The sequence below is a fragment of the Dromiciops gliroides genome, chromosome 5, assembly GCF_019393635.1.
Source record: "Dromiciops gliroides isolate mDroGli1 chromosome 5, mDroGli1.pri, whole genome shotgun sequence".
Classification (NCBI taxonomy): Eukaryota; Metazoa; Chordata; class Mammalia; order Microbiotheria; family Microbiotheriidae; genus Dromiciops; species Dromiciops gliroides.
This window is the reverse complement of record NC_057865.1, coordinates 255,842,488-255,861,825: the sequence shown is the minus strand read 5'-3', so window position 1 is coordinate 255,861,825 and position 19,338 is coordinate 255,842,488. Positions and strand designations below refer to the sequence as shown.

Genomic DNA, 19,338 nt, shown 5'->3' with positions numbered 1-19,338 from the left:
CAGATCTGGCCCCTGACATTTAACTAGTTTTGTGACTCTGGGAAAGTCACTTAATCCTCTTTGCCTCGGTTCCCAGAGAAGGCCATAGCAAACCGCTCCAGTATCTTTTCCAAGAAGACCACAAATGGGTTCACAAAGATTTGGAAACCACTGAAACAAATGAACAACAAAAACAACAAACAATAATCTTCCTAAGACTCAGTTTCCTCATAGGGATATCATAGCAACTATGTCAATAGGTTATTCTGATCATCAAGTAAGAGAATATATATACATGTAAACTACTTTGCAAACAACATATAGGTCTCTCTTGACCTTCAACTACTTTTTTAAGGTTTTATAAGAGAATCTTATTTACAATCTCCCATCCTCTTTCTTCTATCCTTTTTTTGCCAGGGAGTTTGTGCTTTAAAATGTCATCACCCTTGTCTGTCAAGCCTTTACTCTTTGCAATAGTGTTGAACATTTGGAAACCCAGATGGTTTCTGGGCTTTTTGACTTCCACATTCTGATGACTAGATATGAGTTGGTCTCTAGGAAATGGTGATAGTCATACTCCATTCACTTTTTTCTCCCTCCATGTATCATATTTTGGCATCTGCCATTTATTTAAACATATCATGCAAGAGGAACTGTAATGTGTACTCTGTCTCCCCAACTTTATACTTCTAATTAGTCATTGATTTAGACATGTGTTCTAATCAGCTATGGCTACAAACAGAAAACTGTTTCTGAAATGACTTATGCATTGGTAACTCATCCTTTAAACAAATAGTCAAATTTATTTGTGTGTGTGTGTGGATGGTGCATTTTGAAATTCACATCTAGCACCTTCTTTCATCTTCCTTCAAGAAAAACTCAGGTTCTACAAGTATGAGGTTTGGAGACAATAGGTAAACCATTTCCTCTTACATTTCTTGATTCCAAACCATGTTTTTCAACATTTTTTTTTTTTGCTGTCCTTCCCCTCAGTACCCTTCTTCCCATTGGAGTCATTAGTTATGGATATTTTGTCACATTCTTCACAGAATTTCTGTTCTGTTTTGTTTTGTTTTCCCCCCAATGTTCTGTCTTAAGCTGCAACTATCTTTGTGAATATATGTTTATGCTAATCATAAACTTTATAAAGCAAGATGACCAGTGTATCTTTTTAACACATAATGAAAACTAATAAACAACTCTTTTGCTCTAAATTTTCTGATAATGTCCTTTAGTAATCAAGCCTAATTGGAAAGCATCCCTGATAACACTTAACCTTAATATGCTCTATCATTCAAATATTATTCTATTGTACCACATATATAATATTTTGTATTTGCTCATTTGTGCACATGTTATAAAAAGAAAGGTTATTGAGGACAGGGTTTGCTTAATTTTTTATTTGTATCCTCATTGCCTAGTAAGGCAGAGAGGAGATACAGTGAATACACTTTCAGACCTGGAGTCAGTAAAACCTTGTTCAACTCCAGACTCAGATACTTACTAGCTTTGCGGCCCTAAGTGAGTTATTTAACTCTGTCTGCCTCAGTTTCCTCAACTGTAAAATGGGAATCATAGTAGCACCTACCTCCCAGAGTTGTTAGAAACTTTAAATGGTTTTTAAAAAATACTAATTATTATTTTTGTTGTTATTTTTCAGTTGTGACTGTCTGTGACCCCATTTGGGGTTTTCTTGGCAAAGATACTAGAGTGGTTTGCCATTTCCTTCTCCAGTTTATTTCACAGATCCCAAAACTGAGGCAAACACAGTTAAGTGACTTGTCCAGGGTTACACAGATGGTAAGCATCTGAGGCCAGATTTGGAAAGATGATTATTCCTGACTCCATGCCCTATACTCTACCCATTGTGCCATTTAACTGCCCCATTATTATTATAAGTACCTACATTGTACTCAGTGCATGCTGGGTGTCTCGGGAGATGCAAAAACAGGGGTATCTTCTCTGACCTTAAGGAACATTAGTTCTTTGTTTAGGTAGCAGTGGTGTGGTACAGTGAATAGAGTCTAGAGGCTTGGAGTCAGGAAATCTGAGTTCAAATCTTACCTCAGATACTTAATAGTATTGTGAGTTCAGATAAAGCACATAGATAATTAGACATGTATGTTTACATATATAGATGGATAGATAGATGAATAAATGGATGGATGGATGGATAGAGAGATAAATTCAGGGGAAAATAACTTTTAGATTTGTCTTATGCTTTTATTGATGTTGAGAACTTTCTGTGAAAAAAGTTCAAATGAGCAAATGTCACTTCAGATCAGCAAATTATGACTCTTGAATTCAGAATTCTCCAAATTGCCTGGGAACTAAAGAATTTAAGACTTACACAAGCACACACACCTAGAATGTGCCAGAAATCAGACTGAAACCCAGGTCTTTCTGACTCCAAGACTTCTTTTTTTTTTTTTTTGGATTTTTTGTTTTTGTTTTTGTTTTTTAGTGAGGCAGTTGGGGTTAAGTGACTTGCCTAGGGTCACACAGCTAGTAAGAGTTAAGTGTCTGAGGCCGGATTTGAACTCAGGTACTCCTGACTCCAGGGCCGGTGCTCTATCCACTGCGCCATCTAGCTGCCCCGACTCCAAGACTTCTTACTGATCCACTACCCTACCTTGTATCCCTAGATAAAAATAGGAGCAGGTTATAACCATGTCAAGGTAGAAAGAAACAAAGAGTAGGAGGTAAGAAGGAGGAGGTTCTGTGGTGGATGTAAAATTTGATCTGGACCATAAAGAATGTGGAGGATGACATCACTACCCATTCCTGGGCTATCTACCTCACAGGTAGATAATTTTTTTATAAGATGCTCTGTCAACTGTAAAGATAATATGAATATTAGCTATTATACCTGACAGAGGAACCAGTATAAGCAAAGGGAAATTAGAGGACTAATGCCTATCCTTACACAGAGGCACTCAAGTGAATCTATTGAACTGAATGGTGAATAGCATTCAAGGGTAGAAGGTGGGCCTGCTTAGAATAGTAAGGGAGTGAGAGGAGTAGTTCAGGTGAGATGATATTGTGGAAGGTTCTGTGTCTGAATGAATAGTTTGGATTATTCCCACAGGGAGCCTTTGAAGCAAAATGAATAGGGGAAACCACATACCTTTGGGGTTTTGGGGGAAATCCAGTCTTGGTCCCAATTAGAATCAAATGCAAATTTAAAAAATCATTTGTGCTTCAGGAATTCAGCCAGCAAACATTTATTGATTGACTACCAAAAAGGGAGTTACTTTCCCATGTAACCCAGAATTGTACCTGAGGCAGGGCTGCCAGAGTTTTGTCCTAAAGTGTCAGATAAAGAAGTGGTTGACAATACATCAGCATATAAATAACAAGAGCTTACCATCTAGTTAATAAGAATCATTATTTTAAATGGTAAGGTTATATCTGGTTACAATAAGATGAGTCCTCTCCAGTCTCATGCCTCCTAGAATAAAATTCCTCCCTCCACCCACATTCAGTCCCTGGATCTATATTTTCCTTCTAAGGGTGGGAGTGATATGTTTCCCTCCCCCCAGGTGAAGGCATGCTTCTTATCACTTACATTGGTCTATGACATGTTACTGCTTTGCAAGCATCCTTAGTATAGCTCGAAGTAAATTAATATTCTGAAAGATAGTCTTTTTTACATTTTATTTTTATTTTTTATTTAATATTCATTTATTTTTCAATTTTTCCACCAACCAGGGGAAAAAAAGAACAAAAAACAAAATCTTCATAACAAATGTGTGTAGTCGGACAAAATAAACTTCTACATTGGCTATGTCCATTTTGCATATTTAGCCCATCACTTCACTGTCAGGAGATGGGTAGCGTGGTTGGTCATTGTATTGATCAGAGTTCTTAAATCTTGAAAGATATTCCTTAAAAATCTAAACTTTTAAATTGGGAGATTGCCTGCAAGTACTCCAATAAATTTTCATTGAAACAAGTTCATACTTCACATTCTCTTCCTTGTTAGTTAACTAAACCATTAGCAAAACAATGAATGTTGAGATTTCTATTTTACCTGCCTCAGGAAATTGGGTCCCAGGAGATCCCTTTTTAAATGGCCTCATTTACTGCTGTTTGGCATGTGGGACAAGCTACTGGTTCTGTTACTAGAATAAAATTGAGAAGAATAGTGGGGCTATTTCTGTCCTTCCAAATTATATGTGAAATTGAGGCAGGAAGGGAGAGGAGGAAGGAATCTTTATAAAGGATTAGCTCATGGCAACCACAATGGTCCCTCTTATGCACATTTTACTTTTTGAACCAGACAATCTCTCATCCATAGACAGTGGAACATTTTAATATAGTTGAGGGGTTTGAGAGGGGCATGACAACTGCCTTCAGATATCTGAAGAACTGCCTGGTTAAATAAGGATAAGACTTATTCTGCTTAGACACAGAGGTTGGAATTAGGGGCAATGAATGGAAGTTAGAGAAGAAGATTTAAACTGGATATAAGGTATAAAACTCCATAAAATTTAGAGTCACCCAATGGTAAATTGGGCAGTGTTGAGAGGTAAAATGTTTTCTTCTCCACTAGAGATCTTCAGGCAGACTAGATGTTCACTAATCAGGAATGTTGTAGAGGGAATTCTTTTCATATTTGGACCAGAATGTATTGTCACCTAAGTCTCTTCCAAATCTGAGTCTTTGTGACTACATGTATATGTAGTTCTGTGGCATATTTATATTATAGCTTTTCATCAGTCCAAGTTTATTGAGTACTTATTGAGTGACAGCATCTTTGGACTGGAAAAGAGTGTGTTGGATTATAGAAGAATAATCCTCACTTCTAAGGATGTCATTGACTGGCTTTTGTTAATAATAGTATTCTTCCCCAAATGGATGGCATGGACCAATTAAAATGTTTGATTTTGTTAGTATCATGTCTTAAGAAAGAAAGGGCTTGAGGCAGTGACAAAGAGATAAAGAGGAAAGAAATATTCTAACTAATCTTAAATTTCATTCTGTTGCAAGCCTGGCTTCAGTTCTAGTTGCCTGTCTTTTCTCCTCAAAGATAAATTTTGCCAACAAAGATGAAGCATGAGACACCAAAAATGAAGTCACTTAATATTCAATATTTTAGGACTACTTAGGAAATTCACTTCTGTTCAAGAAGCATTTCCCAGGCACCTTTACTGTTCCCAATGAGTCAATGTAATGTTATACCTTGGGGGCAGGAAGATCTGGGTTTAAGTCAAACATACTAGCTAGATGGTTCTAGGCAAGTAGCAGAACATTCCAGTGACCTTGGCTAATTTAAAGATGAGGTCCCCTTGTGCATATGTGGAGAGAGTTTCTATACCTGGAATGTCTCACACCAAGGAGATAAAAGGCCCAGATCTAATATGCTAATCACTCTCAGATGCTCAAAGCCCTGGATTTCTCATTGCTGTCGTTCAACTCTTCAGTCATGTCCAACTCTACATGAACCTGTGGACCATATGGTTCATGGGGTTTTTATATCAAAGACAACGAGTTGTTTGCCATTTCCTTTTCCAGTGGATTAAGGCAAACCAAAGTTAAATGACTTGCCCAGGGTCACACAACTCCTAAATGTCTAATGCCCAAATTTGAACTCAGGTCTTCCTGACTCCAGGCCCAGAGATCTATCCATTGAGGGAAGCATATAGCTGCCTCTCAGTGCCCTAAATACAAAAATGAAAGTTACTACTTGAAAGTGAAAATTCCTCAAGGAAGTAACATTTTACTGGGCAATTATCAGTTCAGATTTATGTTTGCAGGAGTATTTATAGATTTCTAATCTATAAATCTAGACCTTGTAGATTTTTAATTAGACACTTTCTTTATGGAAGTCACTCATCTTCCCATGGACCCCTTCACTTTTGTTTTACAATATTCCCTGTCCTGGCATCCCCTACATTTTGATGATGGCAATCTTAATGGAAGGGCCTGTGTTCTTTCAGAATCATAGGATTTCAAATTGGAGGGAACCTTAGAGATGATCTAATGAAGTCCAACCCCCTTTGTTTGCAGATAGGAAAAGGAAAACCCAGAAGAGTTGTGAGGTATTTAGAGTCAGGCAGGTAAATAAGAAGCAGAGCCTGGATTTCATCCCAAGTCCTAGAACTCTAAATCCTATTGCACAGATGAGGAAACTGAGGCCTACAAAGGCTGAGTAATGTTCAGGGTCACACAGCTAGTAAGTGTTGAACTGTTAGTATTCTTACCCAGGTCTCCAGTCGGTGAACCTAAGGCTCTGTCCAGCACACAACACAATTTATGCCCAGTTTCACAGCCTCATCTGAGTTAATTCAGTTGAAAACATGGTATGATTAATGCAAATAGAATTTTTTAAAGTGTCACTCCATCCCCCTTGTCTCTCCCTTCCCCCCATCCTCCATTCACCCAGTTCTTCTAGGTACAGATTAATTCAGCTTCCAATAAGGAAACACTCACTCACTATTCTAACAGTCATTGTTCCATAAGTTCTCTCCTTTCTCAAAAATCCTATGGAATTTATACTTTCACCACAAAGTGTGGCCCTTCATCATATATCCTGTTTTGTGTTTTCTTTGTCCCTCGTACTAGATTATGTTACTTAAGGTTAGTTGTTATTTCCCTAAGTTATTCTTATTTTCTATTTAATTCTTTTTGTATCATTCTATATTCTTACCTAGCACAGATTGAGTTTTTGTTCTATTGAAACACTCTGCCATAGTAGAACAAACATTGGACTCAGAGATAGCAGAAGACTTGGATTCAAATCCTGATTCTGCTTCTTCCTAAGAAGTATGACTGTGGGAATAGTTTACTGCTCTAAGACTCAGCTTCATCATCTGTTTTTGATTGTTGTTGTTGATTTGTGCCTTACTCTTAGTAAGCCCTTTTAGCATTTGCTTGGCAAAGATGTTGGAATGGTTTTCCATTTCCTTCTCCAGCTCATTTTACAGTTGAGGAAACTTAGGAGGGCTAAAGTGACTTGCCTTAGGTCACACAGTTAGTATCTGAGATTGGATTTGAACTCAGGTCTTCCTGACTTCAGGCCTGATGCTCTATATACCTACCTAGCTGCCTCATCATCTGTAAAAAGGGCCAAAGATATTTACACTATATACTATAGCTCGCTATATACTATATACTATAGCTCACTGTAGCTATAGTATAGTATACACTATATACTATAGCTCAAGTACTTTAAGGAAAGTACTTGAAGTTTAAATGTAATATAAATGGGAATTTTTATTATTATATTAAGTCACACTCAATGGATGTTTATTGCTAGATTGCCCCATCTGTTTCTATAAACAAACTAAAATTGGCCCAGGTTAGCTTAGTTTCTAATTAATGGTACTCATTAGGATTGCAAGGGAGCAAGCTGTATGGAAGAGGCAGTTAGGTCTCACAGTGGATAAAGTGCTGGGTCTGTAGTCAGGAAGACTCATCTCCCTGAGTTCAAACTTGGCCTCAGACACTTACTAGCTGTGTGACCCTGGGCAAGTTATTTAACCCTGTTTGCCTCAGTTTCCTTATCTATAAAATGAGCTGAATGAGGAAGGAACAAACCACTCTACTATATTTGTCAAAAAAACAAAACAAAACAAACAAAAAACCAAATGAGATCACAAAGCGTTGCATATAACTGAAGTGATTGAACAACAACAACAAAGCTGTTTGGAAACCATAATTCTTTCCTCCTCTTCTCTCCTTTCTCTGCCTCACCATAGCAGTTGCTTAGAGAATTCCACGTACAGCATCCTAACTAAGGGCTCTAGGTAGTACATGGTTCGTGTATGAACCTAATCAATGCATCCTGTTGCTCCTGTCAAAGTGAAATAGCAGGTGATTTATGAGTCCCTTTATCCATGTAACTGTGGCTTGTTTCCTTTCCTCCTCATTGCTTTTCTTACTGCATGAGTGCTGTTAACATCTCAATAACGAACACAAGATAAGCTCCAGTGTTACAAGAAATTTCCATTTTGATTTTTCTGCTTTATTAATATAACCTAGCATAGAGCAGACAGAATGCTGAAGCATAATTATTTACACAAATATGTGTATCTTCAGACATTCTATTTTGAGGGGTCTATATAATGAAGATGCAGGATTATTTTTTAAAATACCTTGAATGTCAACTTGGAAATCAGGGGTAAAGTGTAAGCAAATTAATTTAGAGCGAGTCCATTATTATTCTGTATTGTAGTGAAGAACACTAAGGAACACAGAATGTATTTTAAATTGCACAATGAATCAAATGTGGATTCATTTCAGGTTTGTGAAATGATATGCTTACTAGGTCAGGAATGAACTCTTCTATGTAAATTAAAGTCAGGGCTAAGGACAAAATATTGTCTGCTAGCCATAGCAAGATAGTACATTTTACAAAGCCATCAGTTAAAGTTTTATTGATAAATCTATTGTTAGAGACAACCATTTGTTTATTATAAAGTTCTAAGTTTGACTTCCATTAAAGGACTGAGAGTAAAAGTAAATGACAAACTTTATACAAGCACGTTAGGATTTCACACCTTGTATTTCAACCCAGTGGAGGAGTTGAATCTGCCCTTTATAGTACTGATATATGTAACTGAGACCTAAGGTCTTATTTAAGATAGTGAGAGATTATCTTCAAAAATGGTTCTAGGAATTTGTTATTCATAAATCCAGGACCAAATTTTTCAAGAGGTAGCATCTTCAACTATAATATATACTGGATACACAAAAGTGATTTTTCTGTCAAATATGTTAGTTATAGCAAGTAGCAGTTTCTTAGCAATATGTATTTAATGCTACAGTGAATTCTTCAGAAAAAAATGATGCTTCAAAGATTCCAGTTGATACCTAATGTTCTATTTCTAGGAAGAGAACTGGGTGCCACAAAAGTCATTTGCTCAAGAGATGAAAGACTCATTTATTTGGCGGTTTCTCATGAGAATTCCTAAAGGAGATTAGTGAATTGTGTTAATGTTGCCATTTTCGGTAATTACAGCAATCTCCTTCCATATTCCACAGCTAACAATCTGCAATCTATTTATGCTTCAGGCATGAACTTTTGGAAGAAGCTCGAAGAAAGGGATTACCTTTTGCCCAGTGGGATGGGCCCACAGTGGTTGCATGGCTAGAGGTAAGTAGGTGGATAAAATCAAAAGCCCCTCAAAACCTGAGCTCACTGGAGATGGCAGAAGAGGGGCTCACCTCAAGAGCTGCAGTTTCCATGACTCCCCAAGGGATTTGCAGATATGGATGACACACATTTCTGTTTGCATCAATGCTTCTTGGGAGCCATGTGTTTCATGTCAAAGTTTTACGCTCAGGTGTCTTGAGATTTCATCCCTCTGTTTGTCCCTGGGATTAATATAATGGAAGGAGCACTACAGTTGGAGACAGAGAGCCTTCAACATTTATTTCCTGTGTTGTTGTTATTGAGTCATTTCAGTAGTAGTAGTAGTCATTCTTCATGACCCTATTTGGGGTTTTCTTGGCAAAGATACTGGAGTGGGTTCCCATTTCCTTCTCCAGATTTCCTGTGTGACTTTAGGCAAATTACTTCATCTTTCTGAACCTCTTCTTCCTCATCTCTAGAGTGAGGCCATTGGACCAGGTGATCACTAAGGTGTCTGTGATCCTATGATAATAGAGAATCCCATGGAAGGGCAGTCAAGTAAAAGGTGTCTCCTCTAAATCATACCAATACAACAATTGGGAGTCATTGTCATTCATCATCAGATGATAGTTTCTGCCAAAATCTTTCTCCTTGGTCATTTTGTACAATACTGAAGAAGTACATCTGCACCTAGAACTGAATTCTTTCTCCAAGTTAAACAACTTTTCAAAAACAATATAAAGGACCAGCCTAACACACAAATTCATCAATGCTGGCCCAAAATGAGATACTGGTGTCTTCTCTGGGTGCAGCTTATGCCTTCTGGTCCCTGCTGCTCCGTTGTCTTATCTTCCTGATTGGGGTGCTATCAACTAGTCTAGCTCAAGTAATTGTGCTAAACCTAGGATTTACTTTCACATGCCTCATTAACACCATTTTGATTCTTCCTTTCTAGTCTAGCAACTATGGATTTTTGGGCAGTGGGTAGGTCATTCTTATGTCTGTACTTTGTGGTACTGTGCTTACCTCAAAGGGGAGAAAACTTTTTTTTTTTAAAGCAGATGGCTTTGGGATTTGTGAAGGGCCTTGGATGAGACAATCTGACCCAATGGATAGAAAACTGGTAGGTTCAGAAAGGTCTAAAATCAATTTCTGCTTTTTACTCATATGGTTTGTGCAACCATGGGCCAATTATTTAACTTCTCTGCTCTAGGTATTCTAAGTTGCAGATATAATGCAGTGCAATGGTAGAGGAAATTCCTCCATGGAACCTTTCTTTGGGAGTGAAATCACATGTTGCATTCCTATTCTTTTGGGGATATAAAGTAGCCCAACTCAGCTTTTTCAATCATTTTGGAACAACCTGAGTTTAGTATGGTCCATGGGAAAAAATTAAAATTCATCAAAAAAATACTATTTAATTCTTTACAAAAACAGACATAGCAAACTGCTTACACCAAACAAATGATGCCCATGACTTAATTCAGTCAATACTAGTCCATCAGCAAATGTTTTCATGTTTGTGATCGGGGCTTGTCTTACTTTTCAAACTGGTCATTGAAGTTACTAAATTTAAAATCAATTACCTGACAGCCTACTTGATCAGGCAAGCCTGAAAAGAATAATAATGATTCCTTTAGGGTTTTTTTTTCATTTTTCTTTTATTATGATTAAACATTTCTCAGATTGCCAGTAATAAGACTGCTACTTGGGGAGATAAGTGAATTTTTTAGTGTAAAAATGTTCTAGCATCAACTGACATTAATGTGCTAAGAAATGACAGGCAGCACAGTTTGCAATAATTAAACCTACCTTGAACATCTGGGAATTGGCCTATAATTGCTTCATGATGTGTCTCCAATCATAAAATTGAACAAGCAGAATGAATGAGCTAAGTAATACAGTGAGTGAGTGTTCTTAACTTTTCACCCCAATATCCATGAGTATAAATTTCTGTTGTGAATGACATGTGTAAGTGTTGGCTCTAATTCATCCATGTCAAAAAAAACACTCAAAGGATACTCCGGAGTGACATTTATGAAAAGGCATGGCCATCTGTGACATAAGTGTTTATTGCTATGCTTCATCAGTCACATCAGAATAACTGCTTTAGGGACCCCTGGTGGAATCACCAAAGGTCAAATGAGGCAGGTTGGGTTTGATGGGTAGGACTATTAATATTACAGAATGCAGAAGGGAAAGGAGAAAGATGGTGTTAGTTTCACGACTGGGGGCTGTGATAGAGCTGTAGAAGGATTGTTTAGGATAGGCTTATTTTTAATATTCTATTCAATTAACCAAAAAAAAAAAGATTTTATCTTCCTTCCACCATGTCCTCTCCCCACCATTGGAGGGAAAAAAAAGGGGACAAAGGAAGGAGGGGACTTGCAACAAATAAACATAGTCAAAGCAATTGGTCACATCCAAAAAAAATCTCATTACATACTGCTTCTTGTCAAGATACGTGTAATTCCATTCTGTCACTTAGGACAGAATGATAGAAATGGAAGGTCAGGAGTTAGGAGACCTAAGTTCAGACCATGGTTCTGTTCTTTATTGTCTTTGTGACCTGGGTCTCAGTTTCTTCATCTCTAAAATGGAAGTATTGAACTAGATGATGTCCGAGGCCCCTTCCAGTTTTAAATCCATGTTGGAAACTGATATGCTTGATTTTAAACTAAGGCTCCTCATTCTCAACTGATCACCTACAAAATAAACATTTATTTTTCTCTTTATTCTGTTTCCCTCTCCTTTATTGAATAATAAAAATCAATAAATCAAGATCAACTCCATAATATGTATGGTAAAGTCCCTTATTGGCCACATCCAAAAATGTATGTCTCATTCTGTATTTAAAGTCCATCATCTTTCTGGCAGGAAGTGGGTAGCATGGCCCCTCTTTGGACTTCTTAAATTATGGTTTGTCATTATCTTAATCAGACTTCCAACAATTTTCAGATGTGTCTTTTCTTAATAAGGTTGTTGTCAAAGTAGAAATTGTCTTCCTAGTTCTGACCATTTAACTTTGCTTCATTTCACAGAGGTCTTTTCAGTTTCCTCTAAAAGTTTCCAGTTCTAATGGTGCCATATTGATGGATTACTCTTTCATCTCTGCCTAAATCCCTTACTTAGTTTGATCATCCAATTACATTATACCTTGTCAACACCAAAGGTTTACATTTTTTTTTTATTTTTTTTTAAATTTTTTAGTGAGGCAATTGGGGTTAAGTGACTTGCCCAAGGTCACACAGCTAGTAAGTGTTAAGTGTCTGAGGCCAGATTTGAACTCAGGTACTCCTGATTCCAGGGCTGGTGCTCTATCCACTGCGCCACCTAACTGCCCCCAAAAGGTTTACATTTCATCAAAATTTCTATATCTTGAACCCATTTTCCCATGAATTCCCATGCTTTTCAGAACACCAGAAAGCATATCCTGCTTTAAAATGGAAGTCCAGAAGAGAGTTGCCTAGAGCCTGATTTGACTATCTGTTTCATGTGCATTAGACACCCTCATGTTTCATCTTCTTGATTCTAGGTTAGACATTTTGTCTTGGCAGTAATCTGTGATCTTGACAGAATATAAATCCTTGAGGACAAATATTATTCAGTTTTTGTTTTTTGTGGAGTGTGCCCTGTAGATAGATAGTAGACGATAAGTGTTTGTTGACTGACTAAATGATTTCTCTTCCCTATCACCAGAGTGAATTTATATCAAGGATCTCATTCTTGCTTATGAGGAAAGCATCCCTTTCAGGTTTTCTTTTCTCTTCCTTTTCTCATTGTGATTATAGTACAAGATGGGAGTCTTAAGACCTTAAAAGTTTATAAAGAGTTGATTGAAAAGACCTTATCTGAATAATGGCTTTAAGGGCATAAAATAAAATATAAAGAATTACACAGGAAATCAATTGTATAGGAATACAGTTATTGAAATGGTAGAAGTAAAACAAGTTTCCACACCCCATGTTAAGAATTCCTTCAGGATCCATCAAGTCCAGCCTCATTTTATAGCTGTAGAGACTGATGCTCAGAGTGGTTATATGATTTTCCCAAGATCACATGGATAGCAAGGAAACGACAAGTCCTGACTACAGATATGGTATTCTTTTCACTAGACTGTGCTGCTATCCTCACTTATGATTTCCATTAATGTTAGTTTTACAGGACTTTAAGTCAATGTAGGCCCCTATTCTTATAATTCTAATGTGTTAATCTATAGAATTTCTACATAAAGGGACCATGCTTATAGAACTGAATTATTTTGAATTCCTCACATTCCCCCAAGTTGCTGAGACACCAGATGATCATAAGAGCATAGACAGAGAAGAAGAATGGACCAAAGGGGCCATCTATCCCAATCCTTAAATTTTACAAATGAGAAAATTAAGCCCCAAGAAATTGACTTACAGTCATCCAGGAAGATTTTTTTTTCATTTTTCCATATAAATATTTTATTATTTTCTGGTTACATTTAGAGATAGTTTTCAACATTTGTTTTTATAAGATTTCTAGTTTCAAATTTTTCTCTCTCCCTCCCTTCCCTCTCTGCTCCCCAAGACAGCAAGTAATCTGATATAGGTTATATATGTACAGTCACATTCAATATATTTATGTATTAAACATGTTATGAGAGAAGAATCAGAGCAAAAAGGCAAAACCTCAAAAAAAGAAAAACAACAACAAAAACAAGAGAAATAGTATGGTTCTATCTGTATCCAGATTCAACAGTTCCTTTAATTTTTCTGGATTTGGAGAGCCTTTTCCATCATGAGTCCTTTGGAACTATCTTGGACCATCGTATTGCTGAGAAGAATCAAGTCTATCACAGTTGATCAACACACAGTGTTGTTGATACTGTGTACAGTGTTCTCCTGGTTCTGTTCATCTCACTCATCATCAGTTCATGCAAGTCCTTCCAGGTTTCTCTGAAATCGCCTGCTCATCATTTCTTACAGCACAATAGAATTCTATCATATTCATATACTGCAGATTCTTCAGCGATTCCCCAATTGATGGGCAGGGACTCAATTTCCAATCAGGAAGAAGATTTTAAACCCGAATTATATTTATTTCAAGCCAGTAGTTGGGGGAACTAAATTAAAAAGAGAAATTTGGATGTTTGTAATTGTGAATTTCACCCTTTACCTTCTCCCCATAGCTGTGGTTGGGAATGCCTGCCTGGTATGTTGCAGCTTGCCGGGCCAATGTCAAGAGTGGCGCTATCATGTCTGCTCTGTCAGACACGGAGATCCAGAGAGAAATTGGCATCAGCAACCCTCTGCATCGCCTGAAACTCCGATTAGCGATCCAGGAGATGGTTTCCCTAACAAGCCCATCCGCTCCCCCAACATCTCGAACGGTGAGTCACTTTCTGCTTGTCTCCTCTTCCCACTTCAGTGTTAAACAGCACTGACATTTTGAAGGCTGCTCTGGGAAACTATGGCAACACACCCTTCCAAATTAGTAGGAATTATTCTGAAGAGATGAAGCTTTCTCTTCATTAACCTTGCCACTACTTGTAATAAGCTTTCCCGTGTGAAGTCATCTTTGTTATCAGACTGGAAGGGTACATTTATCATCTGAGTATTCTGTGGTATTTTAAGAGTGATGGAGACAATTTCAAAAGATCTGAGCATCTGAAAGTTTAGATGGTTAACTGAGATGTCATCTACATGCTTACTTCCCTCTTTCAATCCAAACAGAGCATTTATAAGTAAGCTTCACCTATAGTATGTCCTGTATGCAATACTTTCCTAAGGCCAACTAGGCAATGAATCACTTAAGCAGTTTTCCTAAGGAGAAATAAAGATACTTCCAGATTTAATTTTTTATGAATACTAGATTGTATTATATCCCTTCATAATCTGATTTAATTTTTTTTTCTTTGTTAGCCTCTAAGCTTCCTTCATGTTCCCATACATCCTCAAAATACAGTATGAGTTTAAATGTGGCCAAATAAGGCAGTGGCCAATCCAGATGTTCAGGAAAACTTCAGTAAGCACACGTCTCTAGAGAATATAGACAGAACAAAGACTGATCCATGATCTCTTCTCCCATGCCACCATTTTTTTAAAGGTAACCCCCATCCACAATATCCCAGACACTAAGCTATCCTTTTTGTTCACACCAACTTGACCTTTTTAGAAGTTAAGGTCAGTCACTCAGTAGGCCTTTATTAACCATTCACTATGTGCCAGTTACCATACAAAGCTCTGGGGAGACAGAAGAGGAAATAAGGTAGTTCTTGCTCTCAAAGAGGTGACAGTCTATAATGGATTGTCCTGTGATTTTAAATCATGGTTGAGAAGTTTACATCACGGTTCCTATTGAGAATCTATTACAATTGTTGTTGTTTAGTCGTTTGGTTGTATCTGACTCTTTGTGAACCCATGGGCCCTACTGTGCATGGAGTTTTCTTGGCAGGGATAATAGACTGGTTTGCTGTCTTCTTTTCCATTGGATAATAATTAAGAATAAGAAAAAAATGGGCACTGTGGACCCCTGGCCCCAAGTGGTATGACTGAATTTTATTTTTCAGATAATACTAATGCTCAAAAATAATAATTCATAATTAAATACTACTCTTTTTTAAAAAAAAAGTGTTTTTCTTATTATTCTGTGTGACAAGTATTATAAGTATAACTATCTCCATTTTACAGAAGAGCACAGGTGAGGCTTAAAGAAATTAAGCTACTTAGCCATAGTAACACAACCAGAAAGTATCACATTTGGGCCTCGAACTTGGTTTCGATTCTGAGCTCCGTGTACTCTCTATTGGACTAAAAATTAAGAGTGACAGTTTGGTCTCAGACACTTGACACTTACTAGCTGTGTGACCTTGGGCAAGTCACTTAACCCTCATTGCCCCTCCCCCCCCAAAAAGAGTGACAATGTATTTCTGTTGTTGTATATGTTTATATATCAGCTTAAAATAGACTTTCTCATTGTTTTCATTATTTGTTTCCCTCTCTTCATCAAAAGCTAGATTCTAGTGCTAGAGATAAAAGCCCTATTTTTAAAGGATTCTATTAGGTTTTTTTTTCAAACTATAATTTGAACTTCTGCTAAAAGGAGTATAATGGGGGAAAAAGATCATACTCATCTAGTAGGAAGAGACCTCATAACCATTCAGTATGCCCTGCTTCTCCTTTTCCTCCTCCTCCTCTTCTTCTTTCTTCATCTTTCTTTGTCTTCTTCTTTCTTCTTTCTTCTTCATCTTTCTTCTTCTTCTTCTTCCTCCTCCTCCTGTTCCTCCAGAGGCCCCTGGTACATAAATGACTTTGCTCAGAAGTAAGATGTGAACCCAGGTTTTCTGAATACTGAACCAGTGTTCATTTCACTGTACTGTGAAAGCTGCCTCATTGTTCTTTATGCCATGGCTATCCTGTATATCCAAGTTAAATGATATAATTCAGAGTAAAGTTAAAATAAGATCAGAGGGGCAGCTAGGTGGTGCAGTGGATAGAGCACCGGCCCTGCATTCAGGAGGATCTGAGTTCAAATTCAGCCTCAGACTGGTACTCTATCTACTGCGCCACCTAGTTGCCCCACTTTCATTTTTTTTTTTTTTTGGACAAGATTGGTCTCTGGGCTGGCAGCAGAACTTAACTCTTGTTCCAAGAGGGGAACTCACTGAGGAAGAGGGAGCAGGCCAAACTCAAGAGAATGCCATTTTCCCCATGGTGTGGCCTTCATGGGCTCCTCCTTATGCTGACTGCACTCATTTTTTTTTTTCTGCCCATTAACACTCTAAACCATACTTTAGAATTATTTTAGTTTCTATTTACATAATTTCTTCCAAGAAAAAAACACAGTCTTATAGAGTTATGTTTTATATATATATTTGTGTGTGTGTATAATGTGTATTTATTATATGTACATATATAACATATAAATACATTTATATATACATACATGTGTATATACATATACATGAAACGTTTAATATAATTAATGCATAATGAACAAAAAATACCAAATCTAATCAACTAAGGCCTATTTCAATGAACACTTTAAGCTACCTTAATAAAACCAGGAAAATAGCAAAAACCAAATTATCAAGTCAGACTGTCCCAGCATAAGTGACAGAAATCCCTTTGATCCAGGTTAGCTGCTGGACTGTCCTGAGGTACAACTCCTTTTTGTTATTCCTTTGTTCTGACATGATGACATCTGGTTATTTTCAACCTTTCTTTGGTTCCCAATTACCTTTCTTCATTTAGGAGGTTCTTATTCCATAAATTCTTTTTAATATTTATTTAGCTTTGCTGCCTCTTTCTCCTATGATTTCATGAGGAAAATGGTTGTTTATTTTTTTTTCAGTGATTCCTCTAAAATTTTCTTTTTGAAATCCTCATAAGACAACATGTCATCTTAGTACAATTTCTGCAAGTTAACTGTATAACAGCAATCAGACATATCCAGGGTTTTATTTGGTGAAAACTTCATTGCTTCATGGTATTCCTGCATGGTTTGTAGGATTTATTAATTACTAAAAATATATGGGCAGCTAGGAGTGGGTGGAGTGCCAGGCCTGAAGTCAGGAACACTCAACTTTGTGAATTCAGATAGCCAGAGACCCAATAACTGTGTGACCCTGGACAAGTCACTTAACCCTGTTTGTCTCATTTTCCTCATCTGTAAAATGAGTTGGAGAAGGAAATGGCAAACCACTCTTTTATCTCTGCCAAGAAAACCCCAAACAGGGTCACAGAGAATCAGACAAAACTAAAAAACAACAATACCAACAAGCATATTATTGAAAGGACTGCTAAATTTAGAGTCAGAAGATTTCAGGTTAAATCTCTTGTCTAGTACATACAAGCTGTGGGATATTGGGCACCTTTCACCTCAGTTTCCTTATTCGTAAAATAAAGGGTTTATGGTAGATAGGCACAGTAGATAGAGTGCTGGACCTGGATTCAGGAAGACTCATCTTCCTGAGTTCAAATGTGACCTCAGACGCTTAATAACTATGTGACCCTGGGCAAGTCACTTAACCCTATTTGCCTCAGTTTCCTCATCTACAAAATGAGCTGGAAAAGTAAATGGCAAACCACTCCAGTATTTTTGCAAAGAATATTCCAAATGAGGTCAAGAAGAGTTGGACATGACTGAAACAACTGAACCACAACCAAACACTTAATAAATATTTGTTGACTCTTGACCAGTGGAGCCCTGAGCCCTTGTAAGTAGGTGGAGGTTGGTTGCCTGTGTTTTATTCCTGTCACCTGCCCCAGCTTCCCAGTGTTGTTTTGGGGCTGCTCAGCCTTAGCATCTCCTCCAGACCCTTGTTCCTCATCCTCTCAACCAGATCTTCACAATCCTTCAGTGCCCCAGCCACCAGAAAGGAAAGTGAGAAGCAGCTTCCTGCAAATTGGGAATTAATGACCGACTTGACCTTCACCTGAGGCATTTCAGAAGAAGCACAAAGTGTTTGTTTTTAACAAATTAATGAATTTGTTAACCCATGGAATGCTTAGTTAGTAGAACTATGGGAGTGATAGGCTTTCCTGATGGCCAGGGTGGTGACAGGCAGTCCAATCATTTGCTTTCCCTCCAGCCTGTAAGTGCCATTGAAGAATTAGGGTCAATAACCTCATACCCTGGTTAGAGAGACTGCCCAGCATTACAGGTAAAGGGGTGGAGCTGAAGTCATTGAATTAAAGGTGAAGTAATGGAAAGAGTTTCAGAATCCATCCAATCCAAGCCTTTAATTTTACAGACAAGGACATACAGATACAAGGACTTGTCTAAGGGAGGATTTGAACCCACATCCTCTCACCCTAGAGCCTGTACTCTTCCCATGGCATCACACTTGGAATCCCATTTTAGAGTCTATTTATCTCTGTGATACCAAGCAAGATTTTATCTTTCTGACCTTCAGTTTTCTCATCTCTAAAATGAAGATAATTTTCAGGGTAATTATGAGGCTTGAAAGAGATCATATTGATAAAGGATTTTGTAAGCATTAAAGTCCTATAGAAATGAGAGTTGTGACTATTCTACTAGTGTTATAAAAGTTGGCCATCTGTGATTCAGGAATTGCTTCAGTTACCTACTTCACTTTACTTGAAAAGACTAGAAGACATCAGAGGTCAGTTATTTAGCCTGGTACTTTGCAAACCTCCACTTAAATTGACCTAGAGTTTTTCTTGAAAAACTTCTAAGGAAAATACAGCATTCCATAGGGCTAACCTCAGGTTTGTCAGAGAGGTCACAACTTCTTTACCATTTGGGATCTGAATTAAGACATCAGTTCAACAAACCTGTAGACCAAG

The 19,338-nt window shown here is 37.5% G+C and overlaps 1 protein-coding gene across 35 annotated transcripts in view; it reads left to right on the top strand.

The window, feature by feature from the left end:
* Positions 1-19,338, top strand: part of PPFIA2 (PTPRF interacting protein alpha 2) — a 677,893-nt gene that overhangs the window by 629,505 nt on the left and 29,050 nt on the right. For all 35 annotated transcript variants that reach the window (XM_043966213.1, XM_043966209.1, XM_043966212.1 and 32 more), the window contains 2 exons: positions 8,998-9,079; positions 14,217-14,417. In XM_043966213.1, the coding sequence (XP_043822148.1) occupies positions 8,998-9,079; positions 14,217-14,417 (283 nt within the window). The remainder of the gene's footprint in view (positions 1-8,997; positions 9,080-14,216; positions 14,418-19,338) is intronic.